Genomic DNA, 19,332 nt, shown 5'->3' with positions numbered 1-19,332 from the left:
CACCTGTCAATAAGCTTACAATACAAAGTTCCCAATCACCCAAGAAAATTGTCCACTGTAAGGGAGAGTCAGCAATAATAAATGAGTTAGCAGTCTATTAACATGAACTCATAGAGCAATCTGAAGGAAACTATAGAGTAAAGTAAATGTAAAAAGACAAACCATATTTTTAAAAGGAACATAAGCACAAATGAAATAACAGAATATGGTTAAAAAGACAGATTTGGAGAAAAAAACAAATGGAATGTCTAGAGAGGAAGGCATAATGATTGAAATTTAAAACTCATTGGAAGATGAAAAATCAGATACAGCTTTAGATAAAGCTGAAGAGAAAATTTATAAACTGGAATGTAGATCTTATGAAACTTCCCACAATACAGGGAAGTTTTGTTAATACATAAGTGAATATGTAAAAGAGAGAATAAAACTAATGGAGGATAGAATGAGAAAATCCAACATTTACTGAATAAAAGAACAAAATTTAAAAGATTTTCAGGTAATCAAGATAGAGAGGATTTATTACTCATAAACCTTACTGAGTAAACTACTGAAAATGAAAAACAATTGGTTCCTTAAAATAAGATGAGACCAATTGAGGAGCAGCTGAAAATAAGATGGAGCTAAACGGTAGACAACATTAACATGGAATATGGGAAGGTGCAAACTAAGTTAAAAATTTCCATTTTCTATATATTGCTCAGGAAAAGAATAGTAACGGTATTTACATTAGACTTCATTGATTCCACTGCTATAGTTAAAATGTTAAGACTTGAGTACACACATAAAAATTGAATGCATAAATTCAAAATAAAAATTTTAAGGGTAGGAAATTGGCAAAAGGAAAACTAGTAAATGAAAACAATAAATGAGATGGTGGAAATAAAGCTACATATATCAGGGATCATAATGTAAATGAATTAAACTCACCTGTAAAAGGAAATCCAAAATTGTAGAAAAAAAACTCAGTTTTATTCTGTTTATGAGTCACATACTTAAATCATAATTATAGGAAAATATTGAAAGTTAAGAAATGGAACTTACAGTATTGTTGAGTATGTAGGTAGGTATGTATGCATGTATTTATTTAGAGACGGAGTCTTGCTCTGTCGCCAGGCTGGAGTGCAGTTGCGTGATCTCGGCTCACTGCAACCTCTGACTCCGTAGTTCAAACGATTCTCCTGCCTCAGCCTCCTGAGTAGCTGGGATTACAGGCACACACCACCACACCCAGCTAATTTTTGTATTTTTAGTAGAGACAGGGTTTTACCATGTTGGCCAGGATGGTCTAGATCTCCTGATCTCGTGATCTGCCGCGTCGGCTTCCCAAAGCAGGATTACAGGTGTGAGCCACTGTGCAGGGTCTGTTCAGTATTTATTTTAACATGTCCAATTAATGGCTTTTACTATCTGATTGGGCTATTCTTTATTCAATTCCATTTCCCATTATGCCTAAGTAATATATATTAGAGATCATTTTTGACTCATAGTTTGAATATAGAGTTTTATTATGGGCTTTATAGTTTTTAGAATGCTTAATTTCAACTGAAAAATTAATCATAAGTTTTCTAAATTGTTTACCAGTTTGATAGTGTTTGGATAAGACATGTTAGAAATCTATTTCTTTCGTCAAATTTGACACCAATTGAAATTTTTCATAAAAAGCCTTTGAAGGTTACTTATAAAACTAATGAATACTTTAAAGATATACTAATGCTAAATGTTAAACAAATGTGTAGTTAAGTGGAAACTTTTGTACTTTGCTAATGGGAATAAAAATTTTTATGGGGAAGCAATTTGACAATATAAGTCAAGAGTTTTAAAGTTATCATACCCTTTGACCCAATAATTCTACTTGAATGCATAAGTTTTAAGTAATTAGTATGAATATCTAAAAATATATACAGTCAGCCCTCTGTATCAGTGAGTTGCACATCTGTGGATTCAACCAAGTGCAGGTCAAAAATATTTTTAAAAACAATAAAAAAATACAACAATTAAAAATAAAATTTTAAAATACAGTATAACAATTTATTTAACATTTAAATTAGGTATTATAACCAATCTAGAGATGGTTTAAAGTATACATGAGGATGTGCATAGGTTACATGCAAATACTATGCCATTTTACATAAGGGACTTGAGCAATCTCTGATTTTGGTGTCGATGGTGGGGGGTGGTTCTGGAATCAATCCTCCTTGGATACTCAGGAGCAGCTGTATGCCAAATATGTCTATATTCTTTGTTATTGTAAAAAATGTAAAACCCAAAAGTCTAATATTAGGATGATGGTTAAGTAACACATAGTACTTCCATTAAATGGAACATCATTTATGATGTCCGCTAAAATATTTATGAGGTTTTAACATGGAAAAGCAGAATACAGATTTATATATGTATTTAGTGATAAGCATGTAAAGGTATGCTTAGTAAAAGATGAATGAAACTTATGAATTTTCTGGGCTAATGAGATTACAAGTATTTTTTTTCTTTTTCTATATGCTTTCTATTCTTTTTTTTCTTTTATTTATTTATTTTTATTATTATACTTTAAGTTCTAGGGTACATGTGCACAACGTGCAGGTTTGTTACATATGTATACATGTGCCACGTTCCTGTGCTGCACCCACTAACTCATCATTACATTAGGTATATCTCCTAATGCTATCCCTCCCCCCTCCCCCCACTGCTCAACAGGCCCCGGTGTGTGATGTCCCCCTTCCTGTGTCCATGTGTTCTCATTGTTCAATTCCCACCTGTGAGTGAGAACATGCGATGTTTGGTTTTTTGTCCTTGCAATAGTTTGCTGAGAATGATGGTTTCCAGCTTCATCCATGTCCCTACAGAGGACATGAACTCATCCTTTTTTATGGCTGCATAGTATTCCATGGTGTATATGTGCCACATTTTCTTAATCCAGTTCATCATTGTTGGACATTTGGGTTGGTTCCAGTTCTTTGCTATTGTGAATAGTGCTGCAATAAACATATATGTGCATGTGTCTTTATAGCAGCATGATTTATAATCCTTTGGGTATATATCCAGCAATGGGATGGCTGGGTCAAATGGTATTTCTAGTTCTAGATCCCTGAGGAATCGCCACACTGTCTTCCACAATGGTTGAACCAGTTTACAGTCCTACCAACACTGTAAAAGTGTTCCTATTTCTCCACATCCTCTCCAGCACCTGTTGTTTCCTGACTTTTTAATGATCACCATTCTAACTGGTGTGAGATGATATCTCATTGTGGTTTTGATTTGCATTTCTCTGATGGCCAGTGATGATCATTTTTTCATGTGTCTTTTGGCTGCATAAATGTCTTCTTTTGAGAAGTGTCTGTTCATATCCTTTGCCCACTCAAAAACAAGAAACGGGGAAAGGATTCCCTATTTAACAAATGGTGCTGGGAAAACTGGCTAGCCATATGTAGAAAGCTGAAACTGGATCCCTTCCTTACACCTTATACAAAAATTAATTCAAGATGGATTAAAGACTTCAATGTTAGACCTAAAACCATAAAAACCCTAGAAGAAAACCTAGGCAATACCATTCAGGACATAGGCATGGGCATAGGCATGAATGGGCAATACCATTCATGAATGGGCAATACCATTCAGGACATAGGCATGACTAAAACACCAAAAGCAATGGCAACAAAAGCCAAAATTGACAAATGGGATCTAATTAAACTAAAGAGCTTCTGCACAGCAAAAGAAACTACCATCAGAGTGAACAGGTAACCTACAGAATGGGAGAAAATTTTTGCAATCCACTCATCTGACAAAGGGCTAATATCCAGAATCTACAATGAACTCAAACAAATTTACAAGAAAAAACAAACAACCCTATATGCTTTCTATTCTATACATTATTTATGCTTAGTATTCCATTAGGTTTATAATAATAAATGACATTTTTTAAAAAGAACTGTTGAGGATAGGCCACAGCATGGTCTTGGAAGCGTGGCTCTCTGAATTTAAGAACTAGCTATGTCACTGACTTTGGTCACATTGATTCAAATTAGATTACCAAAACAGTATTTGCATAAAATACTTGTATAAAACCCTAGTTATATGAAACCCTAGGGTGCAAGACTTACTTATAGCCAGTAACACAAGTATTTTGAAGACATGGGGATTCGGAACTGAATTATAGTTTTACATTATTTCCCAGTTGCCTATCACATACAGATATATAGGCACATATCTGTCCTTGCAATCATAATTTAAATTCTTATACTGTGTGATAACTTGGATTCATTATGTGATACTGTGTAATTTCATTTGTGAAATATAATCGTGGTCTTAAACAATTTCAGAAGCTCTATTACATTTTTATACCACTCATACATAGTAGTTCATATTGTAAGTACTGTGTAACATATAATATATATGTATTACACTGGATAAAGTCTCACTGGCCTGAAAAAGTAGTTCCTGCGCTGGAGATAATCAATGCCTTGGTGCCTTCAAATTAAGACCTTTACAAAATTGATGTTATTTCACCAGAATGCGTTACTAAAGAGTAATTAGAAGCCATCAGAATCACTTAAGGTGCCAGAAATAACTTGGACATTTTGGGTTCATAAGCACATACTTAATTGTTTTCAGAACTACATTTTAAAAAGTGGAGTTCTGTGGTACACTAAATGACATGGATTGCATTGAATAAGAAAGGTAAGTTAAATGACGAGTTAATGGGTGCAGCACACGAACGTGGCACATGTATACATATGTAACTAACCTGCACATTGTGCACATGTACCCTAAAACTTAAAGTATAATTAAAAAAAAAAAAGGTAAGCGATTTGGCGTGTTTGTCGCTATTGAAAATAATTGAAAATATATGTCTGATCTAAAAAAACTTAACATTAATAACAAATATCAGTTTTTACTTAATAATACTACAGAATCAGTATTGGAAGACCAGTTGTACTGTGTACACATTAAAATACTTAGGTTTCTTTATATCATCCCTAAACTGATGTGAAAGCAGCCACCCCCCACATTTTACAATATATTTTTGAAATAGGCTTTACATTAAATGGTTATGACAAGAGAGAGAGACACAGAGAACAGGACACATAGAAAGATACAGAAGAAGCAGAAAACACTTAAGAAATCTCAAAAAATGCTAAGAGAATAAGCATATTATATTTACCTTTTAAGTTGAAATACAATTGTATTACTGAGACCTGATAACTTTTAACTTTTATAATCTTTTCTTTCCTTTTTTTTTTTAAAGTGATGGAGTCTCATTCTGTTGCCCAGGCTGGAGTGCAGTGGCACGATTCTGGCTCACTGCAACCTTCTGCCTCCTGGGTTTAAGCAATTCTCCTGCCTCAGCCTCCTGAGTAGTTGGGATTACAGGCATTCGCCACCCTACCCAGCTAATTTTTGTATTTTTAGTAGAGATGGGGTTTCACCATTTGGCCAGGCTGGTCTCGAACTCCTGACCTCAAGTGATCTGCCCACCTCAGCCTCCCAAAGTGCTGAGATTACAGGCCTGAGCCACCACATGGGGCCTAACTTTTATAATCTTTATAATGAATTTTTAGTAAGATCTATTTGTCATGGATAGCATATAATATGAATAGTTTAATCACTGCTTACTTCTTCCTTTTGAAAATAGCAATTCAAATACTATATATATGGCCTAGTCCAGAAATGCAAATTTATATATATATATATTTATCAATACAGTAGATTGGATTATTAAGTTACTGCAACCATTCCTATAGATTTTAGTTTTTATTCTCTTTGTAAGTTTGGAGTTTCTCATAGGGATTTTTAACAGTTCAAATCTGAACTTAGAATTACTCCTTGCTTAAGACGGTTCATGCCACAGTAGACAAATTTAAAATTGCAATTTACTAACAAGAACTGCTTGGAATTGTGTCTGCATCAGTGAACTTCCTGACTTTGGGAAATTAAAATGTTAGGCATTCTGCAAAGTTAGCACTTTCAACTCATTAAAAAAATTACACGTCACACAGCTTTTCTATTAATTCTCAGAAGTACAGAGGAAGTGGCAGAGCTCTCCATGTGTAAACTGTGGTGTGGACACACTGCATACCAGGGCCCCCAGAAGCCCAGGTGGATTTAATGTGGGGAAGTAATTTACCTTACAAATACTCATTTCTTGACTTTAGAATGATACGTTTATAACCGCCTGTGGTAGGCATTTGAGAAGGTGCTAGTCATTTCCCAGTGAAATTCTTGTCAACACAGCAGTTTGATAGGAAAGCATAATTGTGAGTGGTAGACAGTGAGAGCTTTTATCTATAGTTGGAAGAAGTTGATGTCATAGGTGTGTTTGTGTAGTTCTTGATATGTGTAGCGTCCCAGCTGGCAAATAAATATTCTGTACATGGCCTGCCTGCCCAACACAATGCTGCACAGTGTCCGGTATAATAAGTGTGGTTTGCTTTTGCTTTTTTCCTTTCTGGTAAAACATTTTCCTGGTTTTGAAAGCAGGGATGTGGTTAGAAACTTTAGCCCACAGAAGCCTAATGAACACCTACGGAGCACCAAACAGGTTAGAAAACAAATGCAAGGTCTTTAGATTCTAGGTGGAAAGGGAACTCTGAGGGGATCAAGAAAGGTGCCACCAAGCCAGCAACGACAGCAAAGCATGGGCTCCTTCGAGATCACGGGGGGTGCAGGTCCAGGGCTGCAAGCTCAATTTTCTTCTTGCTAGAAATCTAGCAGATAGGTTCATGTATTCTAGAAGTCAGTCACCTTATACATCAGGACTCTTCATCATTTTACTTTTTCTATCAGATGTGTTTACTACCATGGAGGGATTCTGGTATCATTGCTTTTGGATTTATAATTTATTTTTCTTTTCTAAGAAGCATTGATGGGGATAGAGTCCATTATATAATATAACACTTAGATAAAACATATATAATATGTTTTATAATATAGTTTACATAATATAGTTTATGTAATATATTATAGTTTATATAACACTTATATAAAACATAATATAGTTTATATAACACTTATATAAAAACACTTGAGTAGCTGATCTATGAGTTTGATATTAATGAACTTAGTTTAAATTTCAGGCATTTATGCTTCACCTACTGTGAATCATGAGATAAGACATTTACATCCTGGGATGTTAATTATCTACTATTCATTTTCAGAAGGGTGTGGCTGGTCACTGTAAGGAACAGGGCTATGAACCAGCTTAGTGAGGCGTGGCCATTGTCCTCAGCAGGCTGGAGCAGTAAATTACCATGGCAATTTAGATAACTGACATCAGTGATAAGCAAATGTTCTTTTTAATTGTTGTTGTCATGTCCTAGGATTTATGTATTCATTTATTTGGAGTTCCTTAAGCCCTATCAATAAATAAACCCTCAGAAGAGTGGTAAATTATAATAAATGACCCTGGGTGTCTTTGACAGACCTGACCTTTGACATCATTAGTGCAGCCCTGATGGGTTTGCTAGATAAGAGCTGACCTTAAAGGATAAAAGAAAATCTGGACATGTTTATTTTGAATGGCCCTTGAGGTTTTAATAAGAACATTTGCATCAGAACAAATGTAATTGGGGTGAAAAAATTGCCCATGTTTTGGCTTAGTGTAAAGTAACTGGCAAAAAAGAAGACCAAGCGGCCAGGTCAAGGAGAGGGGATTCTTCTAACGATAGGATCAGAAAATGAGGAACAATCTTATCAAGTAGCCTAGTGGACTTAGAGTAGATAAATATTACTAAAACTAACCAAGACCTTTGTGACCTAAAAATAGCTACTTTTTTAGAATATGTTTAATGCTTTTATAAATGACATTATGTCATATGCATAACTTGCATCCTAGCCACCCCCATAAGATATGAATCTATCATCTATTGTGCTTAATCCCCACAGTATCCTGAAATCTGTTTATGGGTATTAAGGTCATAGAAGCAGCTTCATATTGAAATGTAATGAGTAAACCTCAAAGGCAAGCAGGACACCTCCTAAAACTCTACCTATCTCTTTTTTGGCCAAGTATCTGATACTAATGTAAAGACAGGGTTTTAATGCCCAGACACCTACATATAGACTTTAGAGGGCATAAAAAGTACCATATCTTATATGGTAGTTTAAAGATATTTCAGATTTCATTTTAATTCTGTTTGCTGTCCACCTAATACATTGATTTTAGGCCCTGGCATTAGTTGCTTCTGACCCCAGCCTACTGTGTCAGACATGACCAAGTTAAGAAAAAACTGAATTGAGCTCAATTTAATTAATACTCAAAAGGTAGGAAAAAAAACTTACAAACAGAACTTTTGTTAATCCCCTAATAATAGTTCTCTTTGACAAAGGAAGAAACTGAGGCATAGAATTGAAACAGCCCTCCCAACATCCACAGATGAGTGCTGGAGCCAATGTGTGAAGGCAGATCTGTCTCATTTTTAAGCCTGTTCTCATGCAGGATCTTGGATGCCAGAAGCAAGTGGTTGTCAGCTTTTATTGCTTTAAAATGGGCAAAGGATGCCCTATTTAATGAATGGTGTTGGGAAAACTGGCCATATGCAGAAAACTAAAACTGGACCCCTTCCTTACACCTTATGCAAAAATTAACTCAAGATGGATTAAAGACTTAAATGTAAGACATAAAACCATAAAAACCCTAGAAGAAAACCTAGGCGATACCATTCAGGACATAGGCATGGGCAAAGACTTCATGACTAAAACATCAAAAGCAATGGCAACAAAAGCCAAAATTGACAAATGGGATCTAATTAAACTAAAGAGCTTCTGCACAGCAAAAGAAACTATCATCAGAGTGAACAGGCAACCTACAGAATGGGAGAAAATTTTTGCAATCTATCCATCTGACAAAGGGCTAATATCCACAATCAACAAGGAACTTAAACAAATTTATAAGAAAAAAACAACCCCATCAAAAAGTGGGCGAAGGATAAGAACAGACATTTCTCAAAAGAAGACATTTATGCAGCCAACAAACATGAAAAAAAGCTCATCATCACTGGTCATTAGAGAAATGCAAATCAAAACCACAATGAGATACCATCTCACACCAGTTAGAATGGTGATCATTAAAAAGTCAGTAAACAGGCTGGGCACAGTGGCTCACACCTGTAATCCCAGCACTTTGGGAGGCTGAGGCAGGTGGATCACCTGAGGTCAGGAGTTCAAGACCAGCCTGGCCAACATGGTGAAATCCATCTCTACTAAAAATACAAAAAATTAGCTGGGCATGGTGGCAGATGACTGTAATCCCAGCTACTCGGGAGGCTGAGGCAGGAGAATCTCTTGAACCCAGGAGGTGGAGGTTGCAGTGAGCCAAGATCATGCCACTGCACTCCAGCCTGGGCAATGAGAGTGAAACTCCATCTCAAAAAAAAAAAAAAAAAAAAAAAAAAGGAAACAACAGATTCTGGGGAGGATATGGAGAAACAGGAATGCTTTTACACTGTTGGTGGGAGTGTAAATTAGTTCAACCATTGTGGAAGACAGTGTGGTGATTCCTCAAGGATCTAGAACCAGAAATACCATTTGACCCAGCAATCCCATTACTGGGTGTATACACAAAGGATTATCAATCATTCTGCTATAAAGACACATGCACACATATGTTTATTGCAGCACTGTTCACAATAACAAAGACTTGGAACCAACCCAAATGCCCACCAATGACAGACTGGATTAAGAAAATGTGGCACATATACACCATGAAATACTATGCAGCCATAAAAAAGGATGAGTTCATGTTTTTTTGCAGGGACATGAATGAAGCCGGAAACCATCATTCTCAGCAAACTAACTCAGGAACAGAAAACCAAACACTGCATGTTCTCACTCATAAGTGGGAGTTGAACAATGAGAACACACCAACACAGGAAGGGGAACATCGAACATCGGGGCCTGTCAGGGGGTTGGGGGGCTAGGGGAGGGATAGCATTAGGAGAAAACCTAATGTAGATGACAGGTTGATGGGTGCAGCAAACCACCATGGCATGTGTATACCTATGTAACAAACATGCACATTCTGCACATGTATCTCAGAACTTAAAGTATAATAAAAAAAAAAAGGGATTTTCTTTTGATGTGTAGAGCTCCTCCAATTATTGATGTTTATTCCTTTTTTCCACATGGCATCATTTCTGAGGGAAATTATGTTTCTCCTTTAAATATTTACTTATAGGGTTTTATGCCAAATGCAATGTGATTATCATGCATTAACAACTACATCACTCTAGCAAGGCTCCCCAGTCACATTAGAGTGGAAATGCCGAGGTTTGGTACATCTCTTTGCTTGCCCCACACTTGAAACAGAAGACACTGTTTGGAAATTTTTTTCATTTAAAGGAGATAACCTCTCTATGCTATTTTTGGCTTTATAAGTGTCATGACTATAAATGATAATATTTCAAATGGAGAGATATTTTACAGTCCAAATCAGCAGGGTTATCTCATGCAATCACCAAATTACAAATTAAGCCAGGTGCCTACCAAGCCCTCTTCTGTTATTTCCTTGTCTCTCCTCATTCGAATCTACTAATTATTGCTCACATAGTACTTAAGAAGGACGGTGGAGGTGTAGCCTGAGGGCTGGGATCCAACCCCGGCTCTGCTGTTTCGCCAGCTTTATAATGTTAGACAAATCCCTTTACCACTCTATGCTCAAAGGGTTAAATTAGGGAGTTCCAATCAATGATCTATTTTCACTCCAACATCCTGGGGGTTTGCAAGTTTGTGAGAACATAGACTTGGTTTTGAGGATTTAAACCTGGCTAATGATGTTCAGAAGTTATGACATTTCTCACATCAGAATATTTGCTTGATAATTATTTATATGAAAGTATGTATTATGTTATAAAAACAGTTTGAATTATTTTTTAAAAAAGTAATAATAAAACCATGATCATTTTTTGCTATCTATCCATATGGCTTGGAAAGAAAAAATTTGAAAAGGCTAGAAAAATAAAAGTAGTTGCTGTTTATTGGGGAAATGAAGATTTACATTTGGTTTCTGGCATTATTCTTGAGACTCTCAAATATAAACCCACCAGACAGGCTACATTTAGGTATATTGTTGCTCAGTTACTGGGTCTTGGCTGTGTACTTAGGGATAATTTGATATTACTTCCTTCAGTGTAAACACCAAGGAAAGCTCTCTTGCTCTCTTTCTTTTTTTACAATACTTGGACATGGGCTCTGATCTTTTACAATGGTTGGACATCACTAAAAAGTTTGGGCAACCTCACCTCTAGTCTAAATGATGACCTTGTGCAAATTAGAAAAAAGTCATTCGTTCCCTAAGTCACTTTACTACCAGCAGCCAGAAAATGGTTCTATGATTAATCCAAATCTACAGTAAACACAAATATGAATGCTGCCACCCAGAGCTGGACAATGCAAAATTATACATTGTCAGTTTTATTGACCCAAATTTTAGTTGGTAGAATATCAACACTTTGGGTAACTTTGCAAACATCCTTTCTCACCTTTGAGACTCTGTCTCCTCATATGAAAAAGATTGAATGAGACAATCTCTTGAGATAATGTTTTGAGCAATTATGAGATGGTCTTCAAGTAAAAGGAGCATTGCATGGACTGTTTAAGACATAGCCTGCTCTTGCTCCAGTTTTCAAATATTTTTCCTTCACTTAAAGGTTTTCTCCATATCGAATCTCCTTTAGTCTGTATTCCTGCAGGTCAGGAAAATCTATGCTTTAAAAAATAAATTTTCTTTAAAAATACAAGTTACAGCTGGGTGCGATGGCTCACACCTGTAATCCCAGCACTTTGGGAAGCCAAGGTGGGAGGATTGCTTGAGCCCAGGAGTTCAAAACCAGCCTGGGCAACATAGCGAGACCCCATCTCTACAAAAAAATTTTTTAAATAGCCTGGGTGTGGTGGTGCAGATATGTGGTCCCAGCTACTTGAGAGGCTGAGCTGGGAGGATTGCTTGATCCCAAGAGGTGGAGGCTGCAGTGAGCTATGATCACACCACTGCACTCCAGCCAGCATGACAGAGCAAGACCCTATCTCGAAATAAATATTTAAAAAAAAAAAAAAACATTGTTTTAAAGTGGATATAGGTTATAAGCAGTTACCCTTGAAAAAGCACTGATCTTGAAAAAGCAGTTGCTGAGGCCACACTGTACCCAGGGATAACAAGCCTCATACCTTTCCCTGAACGCCATGCCTGTTCTTGCCTTCTCAGTCAAAAAGAGGTGATTTTGAAAGTTGTTATCAAGGGAGGTGGATTTTGTTCTGGGCCATCCTTTCATGGCAAGATTGTTTCTTTCATTGCAGGACATTCAATATCCTTGGCCTCCACTCACCAAATGCCAAAAAACAACCACCTAATCCTTATGACAACCAAAAAAAAAAACACCACCCCTACCCCATTTCCAAACACCCTCTTGAGAAATTGCATCACTCTTGGTTGAGATACCTTTTTACCATCAATTTGCACTCTGGCCTTGAAAATGTGCTTTGGAAACATACCACCATATCTTTTGCCAGAAGCCACAAAGGACAGGCATAAGCCTTTTTACATGAAGAGAGTGCAAGAGTCCTTAGAAGAGAGCATTGCATACGGCTTCTCTGAAGAACTGGGCTCCCTGTCTATGTAATAACTGGGGAAACAAATTCAAACGCGTTTCCTAAGATCACTCATTAGATAATAGGCTATGTTGACTCTACAGATAAAATCCCTTAAGGACCCAGCGTCTTAGTATACCTTAGTAACGTGCATCATAATTATATCAATGTCATTGTTGGTCATTTCTTGATTACTGGCAATGTACCAGCACCTTACAAATCTCATTTATCCTTTCCACAGCTCTAGATGTAAGTATTCATATCCCCTTACACAGATTAGAAAACTGATACTTAGAAAAGTGAAGTAGTTCGGCAAAGCTCTCCCAGCTAAGTGGCAGAGCTAGGATTCAAGCTGATGTTCATGACACTGAAAAGCAGTGTACTGGCCCATGGCCTGGTGCTTTTCTTAGCCCACCTTACTTTGAAGTAGCAGGAAAGTTAACTGAAATCCCTAACTTTTGAACCAGGCTGTCGGTAGCAACCGAAAAACAATTATTTTGCACTGTGTTCCGCCGGAGATGTTATTTTTCATTATTGCTAGGACTACTCTCAGCAGGTTCACCTCATTAGCTGAAGAAAATGTTCCCTGTTGTTCCGTGAGAGACGGATCAGATGGAGAAGCATAAAAACAAACTCCAGAAAGTGATTCTGTGTTCCCCTCATTTAGGGGATGGAACAGTAATCCCCTTCTTCTCTGATTCCCAGCCTGCTAAGTGATGTTTTACTTCTGTAGTTGCAGAAGTGTTTTGAAAATGATGGAAAAAGTTTTACAGGGATGCCTTACATAACTTTTTATCAGTGTTTCCATAACAGAGTAAATTGGAGTGTCAAACCTTTGGTGAGTACACTTAATACTGGTCTGTTTTAAATTTTCCCATGTAGGAAAATAAGAGTTTGGCTAGATTGGTCCTAATTGCCTGTGAGGAATAACTAAAGTAAGTGAGACTTTGTAAAATATTTTTTAAATTTTTTAAATATTAAATATTTTAATATTTTAGAGTGAGGCTATATTTAATTTTTTTAATATTTTATTTTCATTCAGAGCAACCTCAAATGCAAACACTTCATCAGTTATATTATACACCTATTGACAGACATCTCCCAAGCCATGTGTTATAGAAGCCATCTGTAAAACCCTATCACTTTGCTCCATTTGACAATCCATATCTATAGAAACCAAAGTGATTTTTTTCAAAATGACATTCGATCACAGGATATGCATTTCACTTAGAATAAAATCAAAACTCACTGTGGAGGGCAGGTGCAGTGACTCGGGCCTGTAATCCTAGCATTTTGGGAGGCTAAGGTGGGCAGATAGCTTGAGCCCAGGATTTCGAGACCAGTCTAGCCAACATGGTGAAACCCCGCGTCTAGTAAAAATACCAAAATTAGCTGGACATGGTGGTGCACACCTGTAATCCCAGCCACTCGGGAGGCTGAGACAGGAGAATCGCTTGAACCCGGGAGGCGGAGGTTGCAGTGAGCCGAGATCGTGCCATTGCACTCCAGCCTGTGTGACAGAGCAAGACTCCTCATCCTGGCCCACCAGGACGTGACCTGGTGCTGCCTGTCCTCTGACCCCACCTCCTCCCTTTCCTTTCTTGCTTGCTCCCCACCCTCTAACCATTCTGTCTTTCTTTCAGGACTTTCGTATTTATTGTCGTTTCTCATCAAGCACTTGCCTCCTGATCTTAACTTGGCAGATTCTTTCTTTTTTTCAAGCTCCAGGTCAAATTTCATCTCAATTAAAAAAAAAAAATTCTTCCTTAATTCCCTAAGTTGGCCATCCTGATATCTCCAAACACATTATGTTCTTTTGGTTTATTTTTAAAAGAACTTTTTTACTATTTGAAATGATCTTATTATTTTGTTTACTTGCTTATTTTCTGTTAAACTTCAGTAAAAACAGGAAAGTATCCGCATGTCTACAACAGAACCCAGAATATAATAAGGTTCAAGAGTATTTGCTAAACGGATGATGAATGAATGAATGAATGAATGAATGAATTCCAATTCTGTGCCTGGAATGAGATTGAAGTTTCAGATAAATACCATAAGGCACAAAACATTTATTGAGTAGTTTAAATCTACATAATATTTGTGAAAGTTGACATTCAAATCGAAGTTACGAAGTTATATTCTCTATTCTTGGTCTGCCTATCAAGAACAGGAATTCTGGTGGGAAGCAGGGACAAAAAACTCAGAACTGCTTTACAGGGAGAAATTTCAGACCACGTGATATCTAGCTGGAGATTGGCTTTCCTTTTGCAAGACGCAGCTCTTCTGCTTATTCAAGCAGGACCACGCTGATTCTTTTCTTTTTATTTTTTGAGACAGAGTCTCGCTCTATCACCCAGGCTGGAGTGCAGTGGCGCAATCTCTGCTCACTGCAATCTCCGCCTCCCAGTCTCAAGTGATTCTCCCACCTCAGCCTCCTGAGTAGCCGGGATCACAGGCACGCGCCACCATGCCTAGCTAATTTTTTGTATTTTGGGTAGAGATGGGCTTTCACCATGTTGCCCAGATTGTCTCATACTCATGAGCTCAGGCGATCCACCTGCCTCAGCCTCTTAAAGTTCTGGGATTACAGATGTGAGCCACCATGCCCGGCTGCCAGGCTGATTCTTACCAAAAGTTTCAGGATGAGCATCATAGCATTTGTAAACATGCCTTTTATACTCATTTCCTTGCCCTCTTACCTGCAAAAATAAGTCTTTTGACATTCTTCTACTTAACATCATCACTTCCAGGAAGATGGCATTGTGATCTGGTCTCCTCTACTAGCAGTGAACTTGTTTTGTGTTAAGTCTTTGGGTTTTGAAAATAGAGCCTGTGTATGTCCCAGATGTCCTTTTATTGAGTTCACAGAATACAAATGGAAAAATTTTATTACCAGGCAGTGGTGTTTAAAAATGAAAATCAAACCTAATACATGGACTCAGACAACTAGAATAAGGAATATAATATTTATAAAACTGAGTAGGAGGTTGCAATCATTGCTCTAAAATAAGGCATTAAAAATGAATTCAGAGCAAACCTATCTGTGCTACAGCAAAGCTCTCTTTCATTAAGGTAGCACTGCATGTTTCTCCAGAATTAGTTCCCCCAAATAGGTAAATAGCTTGTAAGAACTGAGTGTTCGGCAAACTACGGAAGTGCTACCTGAGGCACGATTTAGAGTTGCTTTTAGTATTACAGCTTTATAGACCTTTCATTTTGAACCAGTTAATTGTGAAACTTGTTTTCCTCTGTTTTTTGCCCTTGAGTATTACTGGGAAGGTTTAATTCACAGGCTTCTTAGTCATCTTCATTTTATTAATCCAAATGGTGCTGTATCATTTGATTAATTCATATGTAGCAGAATAGTAAATCTTGGAGAACTGTGGTTACCAGTATAAGATATACTTTAAAACTTTCCATAGGTTTTTCATTTCAAAAAGTTTGTGTTGCACATATTTTAAGTGACTTTTCCCTATCTTATTCCACTTCACATTATTATCATTATCCATATTGCATTATTATTGTTAGTTTCCACCTTCAGAATACACTAAAAAGGAAGAGAAATAAAATGCTAGTCCTATTTCTGCATTTTTCTATTGAGATGAAGTTTTTATTTTTCCCAATATACACCATTTCTCTGAAGCCCTAAAATAAATAACCTTATAACCTCTAGGCCCTATTGATTTTCTAATGATTTCAAATAAAAAGCATCCAGTTTCCATTGCATTGACAAACTGTTCAGTCCCTAGGCAAAACCTATCGAACTCCTATTAAATGAAGGGGGCAAGAAACAACAGAAAATCCAAAAAGTAGATTTGAGATGGAGCGGGGGAGAGGTGGTCTCAGCTTAGCTCAGTAAATGGGTACTTAACCTTTGACCAATGATGACAGGTCTTCTTTAGTTCTCTTAGACCAAGCACAAGCTGTTATGATTAAATAAAAAAGAAAAAAAAAACTGTTTAGAGCCTTACTGAATATGTCCTGGGAATTAAAGCATATGGCAGGGATAAGGAAAAAAGATTTTCCTTATGCTAATGACCCCTGATGTCTGAAATAAATTAGATCCATTAGAGTTTATGCTCAATAAAAGAAAGACTTTAAGCACTCCAAAGTTAGTGACTCGAGACCAGTTTTTGCTCTAAAATTCAATCTGCCTGCTTATTAATTCTTAGTGAGGCTCCAGAGCAGACAGGAGATGCAAAATCATAATTTTGTACTGAATCAGAATTTTAAAAGACCACAGGTTTCTTTTCCTTTTAATTAAACCATTTTTCATGCTTCCTATTTTCTTTCCCTCATTAATTTGATTTTGTTCCCATTTTTGTTTCATTTTTTTTTCTTTTCAAGGTTTCATTTATCCCATTTCAACTGAACAGAGAACCCAGAATGAATATGGATTTTCTTGTAAGTTTGATGTTTGGATTTTATGTTGCTGAATAATCATTTAATGTTATTGCCCCTAGTTCAAGTTTATCTTTCTTCGGATTACAGATGTGCACACAGGAAACAGGAGCCTAATATATTCTAACATGAAAAATAAATTAGATTTTTGCTGCTGAAGAGAAGAAAGGGTCATTTCAAGACTCTGCCAACTTTAAAATCTATCAGTCTACCATTCAAACCTTGAGTCCCAGTAGCTGACAAAACATATCATGAAATGTGCTGATATAAGTAAAGGGCAGGGTTCAAATACCAAAACGGAAAGGGTTGAAAAAAGACAGATCGGTTGAGCTAGAAATCATGAATGTTGAATAAGTAACTATGACCTGGTAAAGTAAAACAATAAGAATTTAGATATAATATTCTGACCAGAGTTCAGAATCCTGCAGCAGTGCCTCAAATAAAACCCAACAGAAAAGTGAAGTAAGTACTTTGAAAGCAGCACGCACCCAACCAAGAGTATTTGTGATATCACTGGTTTTCTGAAGAAAATTTGCTAATATTGACTTGATTGATGGGAAAGTGAATATTCTGGAAATGTTCGGAAGAAAATTATTTTTAAAAGAAAGCAAAATCCTTTTGGATACATTACATTTAAACACAAAATGCCAAAAGAGATAGAGCAATTTCCAATAAAGAATTCATTTACACTGCTAATATGTGAAAGATTCCATGACATTAGAGTGTGGGTTATCTCATGAGCCACTGGCAAATGAAATGATGAGTTATTTCACCATGTAAACCATGTGGCTGTGAGTGTCAGGAGAGGGCCGTGGTTCCTCACATTTTAGGAGGTCATGGGACCTACAAATTGGAAAGTTCTCTCTCCCTGAAAAATGTACATGTATATAAAATTGACCATAAAATGCTAGGTTGTTCTCGACTACCTGAAGTACCAATTTAACAACCTCTTTTACAGTGAGTGGAGCAGCTTTGATTAATTTTGCTGAACATGTTTTTGTGCATCACAGAAAACTAAAAACGGAGACTTAAAAATGTCAAAGGGATCCACAAAGGTTTCATTTCATTTGTTTGTTTTAATTATCAGCTTCTATCACCTTTTCCAGTTAGATGAAAGCATGTTCTATGCCACCAAGGCAACATGCAACATTTATAGGAATTCTGTTCCAGAAAAAAGGCCTCAGTTGACTGACACACTGTGTTGGTCAAATGCTTATTTGCCTTCTGGGGTAGTCTGACCTTTCTGATCACTGAACCAGGCCTTTGTCTTCCTTAGTGCACAAGAAAGCTATATTTTATTCTAGTAATGAGTAGCTCAAATGTAAATCTCTGACAGGGGACCATGAGAAGCTCAGGGTTCTCAGAGATAATACTGCATCTGTATCAAAGCCTGGACTTAGAGAAGGTTATCAGCATTAACCTCTGTCCCCCAGATCTGGGCCCTCTGAAAGCACACCTTTCAAATCTAATATGTTTGCTCCTAATATTTGCTTTGCTTAGTTACACCATTCCCACCCACCTCTCCATTGATTTAGGGGAAAGTGAGAAGAGTGCTATGGAAAGTCACTTTATGACTTGGAGTGATACTTAGGAAAATATTCTGGTTCAATAAATATGCAGATTTAAAACATGCCAGATATTTCTAACAGTGTTTATGTTTTAAAGAACTATCAGTGAATTCAAAAACCCTTCCAAACTTTTCCACCTGAAATGAGTAATAAACTTTTTTTTTCCTGTGGGTTGGGATGGTTTTAGTTCCAGTTTCTTTATATGCCTAGTAATAAACAGTCTGTTATGCTGCCCAATTATAAGATAGATTAGTGGGTGGATAGATGCAGAGTGAGAAAGGAAAAGAAATCAGAGACAATTTTCCACTGAAAGGCCACAGCCATTTTATATAGCTTTTGAAATAGATTTGAAATTAACCTATAAAAAAGGCAGTAAATGTCTGAAAAAATTATAGCAATACATATGTGTACTGTGGGAAATTTCTATAAGCAGCTGGTTCAATGTTTCACTCTTCTCTCTAGCTGCTCCTGATTCAGATGATGTTGCTCTCTATGTTGGGATTGTGATAGCAGTGATCGTTTGCCTGGCGATCTCTGTAGTTGTGGCCTTGTTTGTGTATCGGAAGAATCATCGTGACTTTGAGTCAGATATTATTGACTCTTCGGCACTCAATGGGGGCTTTCAGCCTGTGAACATCAAGGCAGCAAGACAAGGTCAGTTGACATTCCACTTCACACCCTGTTACTTATGCATGTAAGCAGTTTCAAAATCAATGACTTTAGAGTCATCTCATTCAGCTAGAATGTAAGCTCCATGAAGACAGCAATTTGAGTTAATTTTGTTCAT

At 36.8% G+C, this 19,332-nt stretch overlaps 1 protein-coding gene across 2 annotated transcripts in view; it reads left to right on the top strand.

Moving 5' to 3' along the window:
• UNC5C (unc-5 netrin receptor C) overlaps positions 1-19,332 on the top strand; it is a 393,784-nt gene that overhangs the window by 315,767 nt on the left and 58,685 nt on the right. Inside the window, exons 8-9 of one of the 2 annotated variants that reach the window (XM_009448053.5) lie at positions 16,924-16,980; positions 19,008-19,199. In XM_009448053.5, the coding sequence (XP_009446328.2) occupies positions 16,924-16,980; positions 19,008-19,199 (249 nt within the window). The remainder of the gene's footprint in view (positions 1-16,923; positions 16,981-19,007; positions 19,200-19,332) is intronic. The other variant, XM_526636.9, reaches the window with a different exon arrangement.

The sequence above is a fragment of the Pan troglodytes genome, chromosome 3 (assembly GCF_028858775.2).
Source record: "Pan troglodytes isolate AG18354 chromosome 3, NHGRI_mPanTro3-v2.0_pri, whole genome shotgun sequence".
Taxonomy (NCBI): domain Eukaryota; kingdom Metazoa; phylum Chordata; class Mammalia; order Primates; family Hominidae; genus Pan; species Pan troglodytes.
This window is presented reverse-complemented; position numbering and strand designations above follow the sequence as displayed.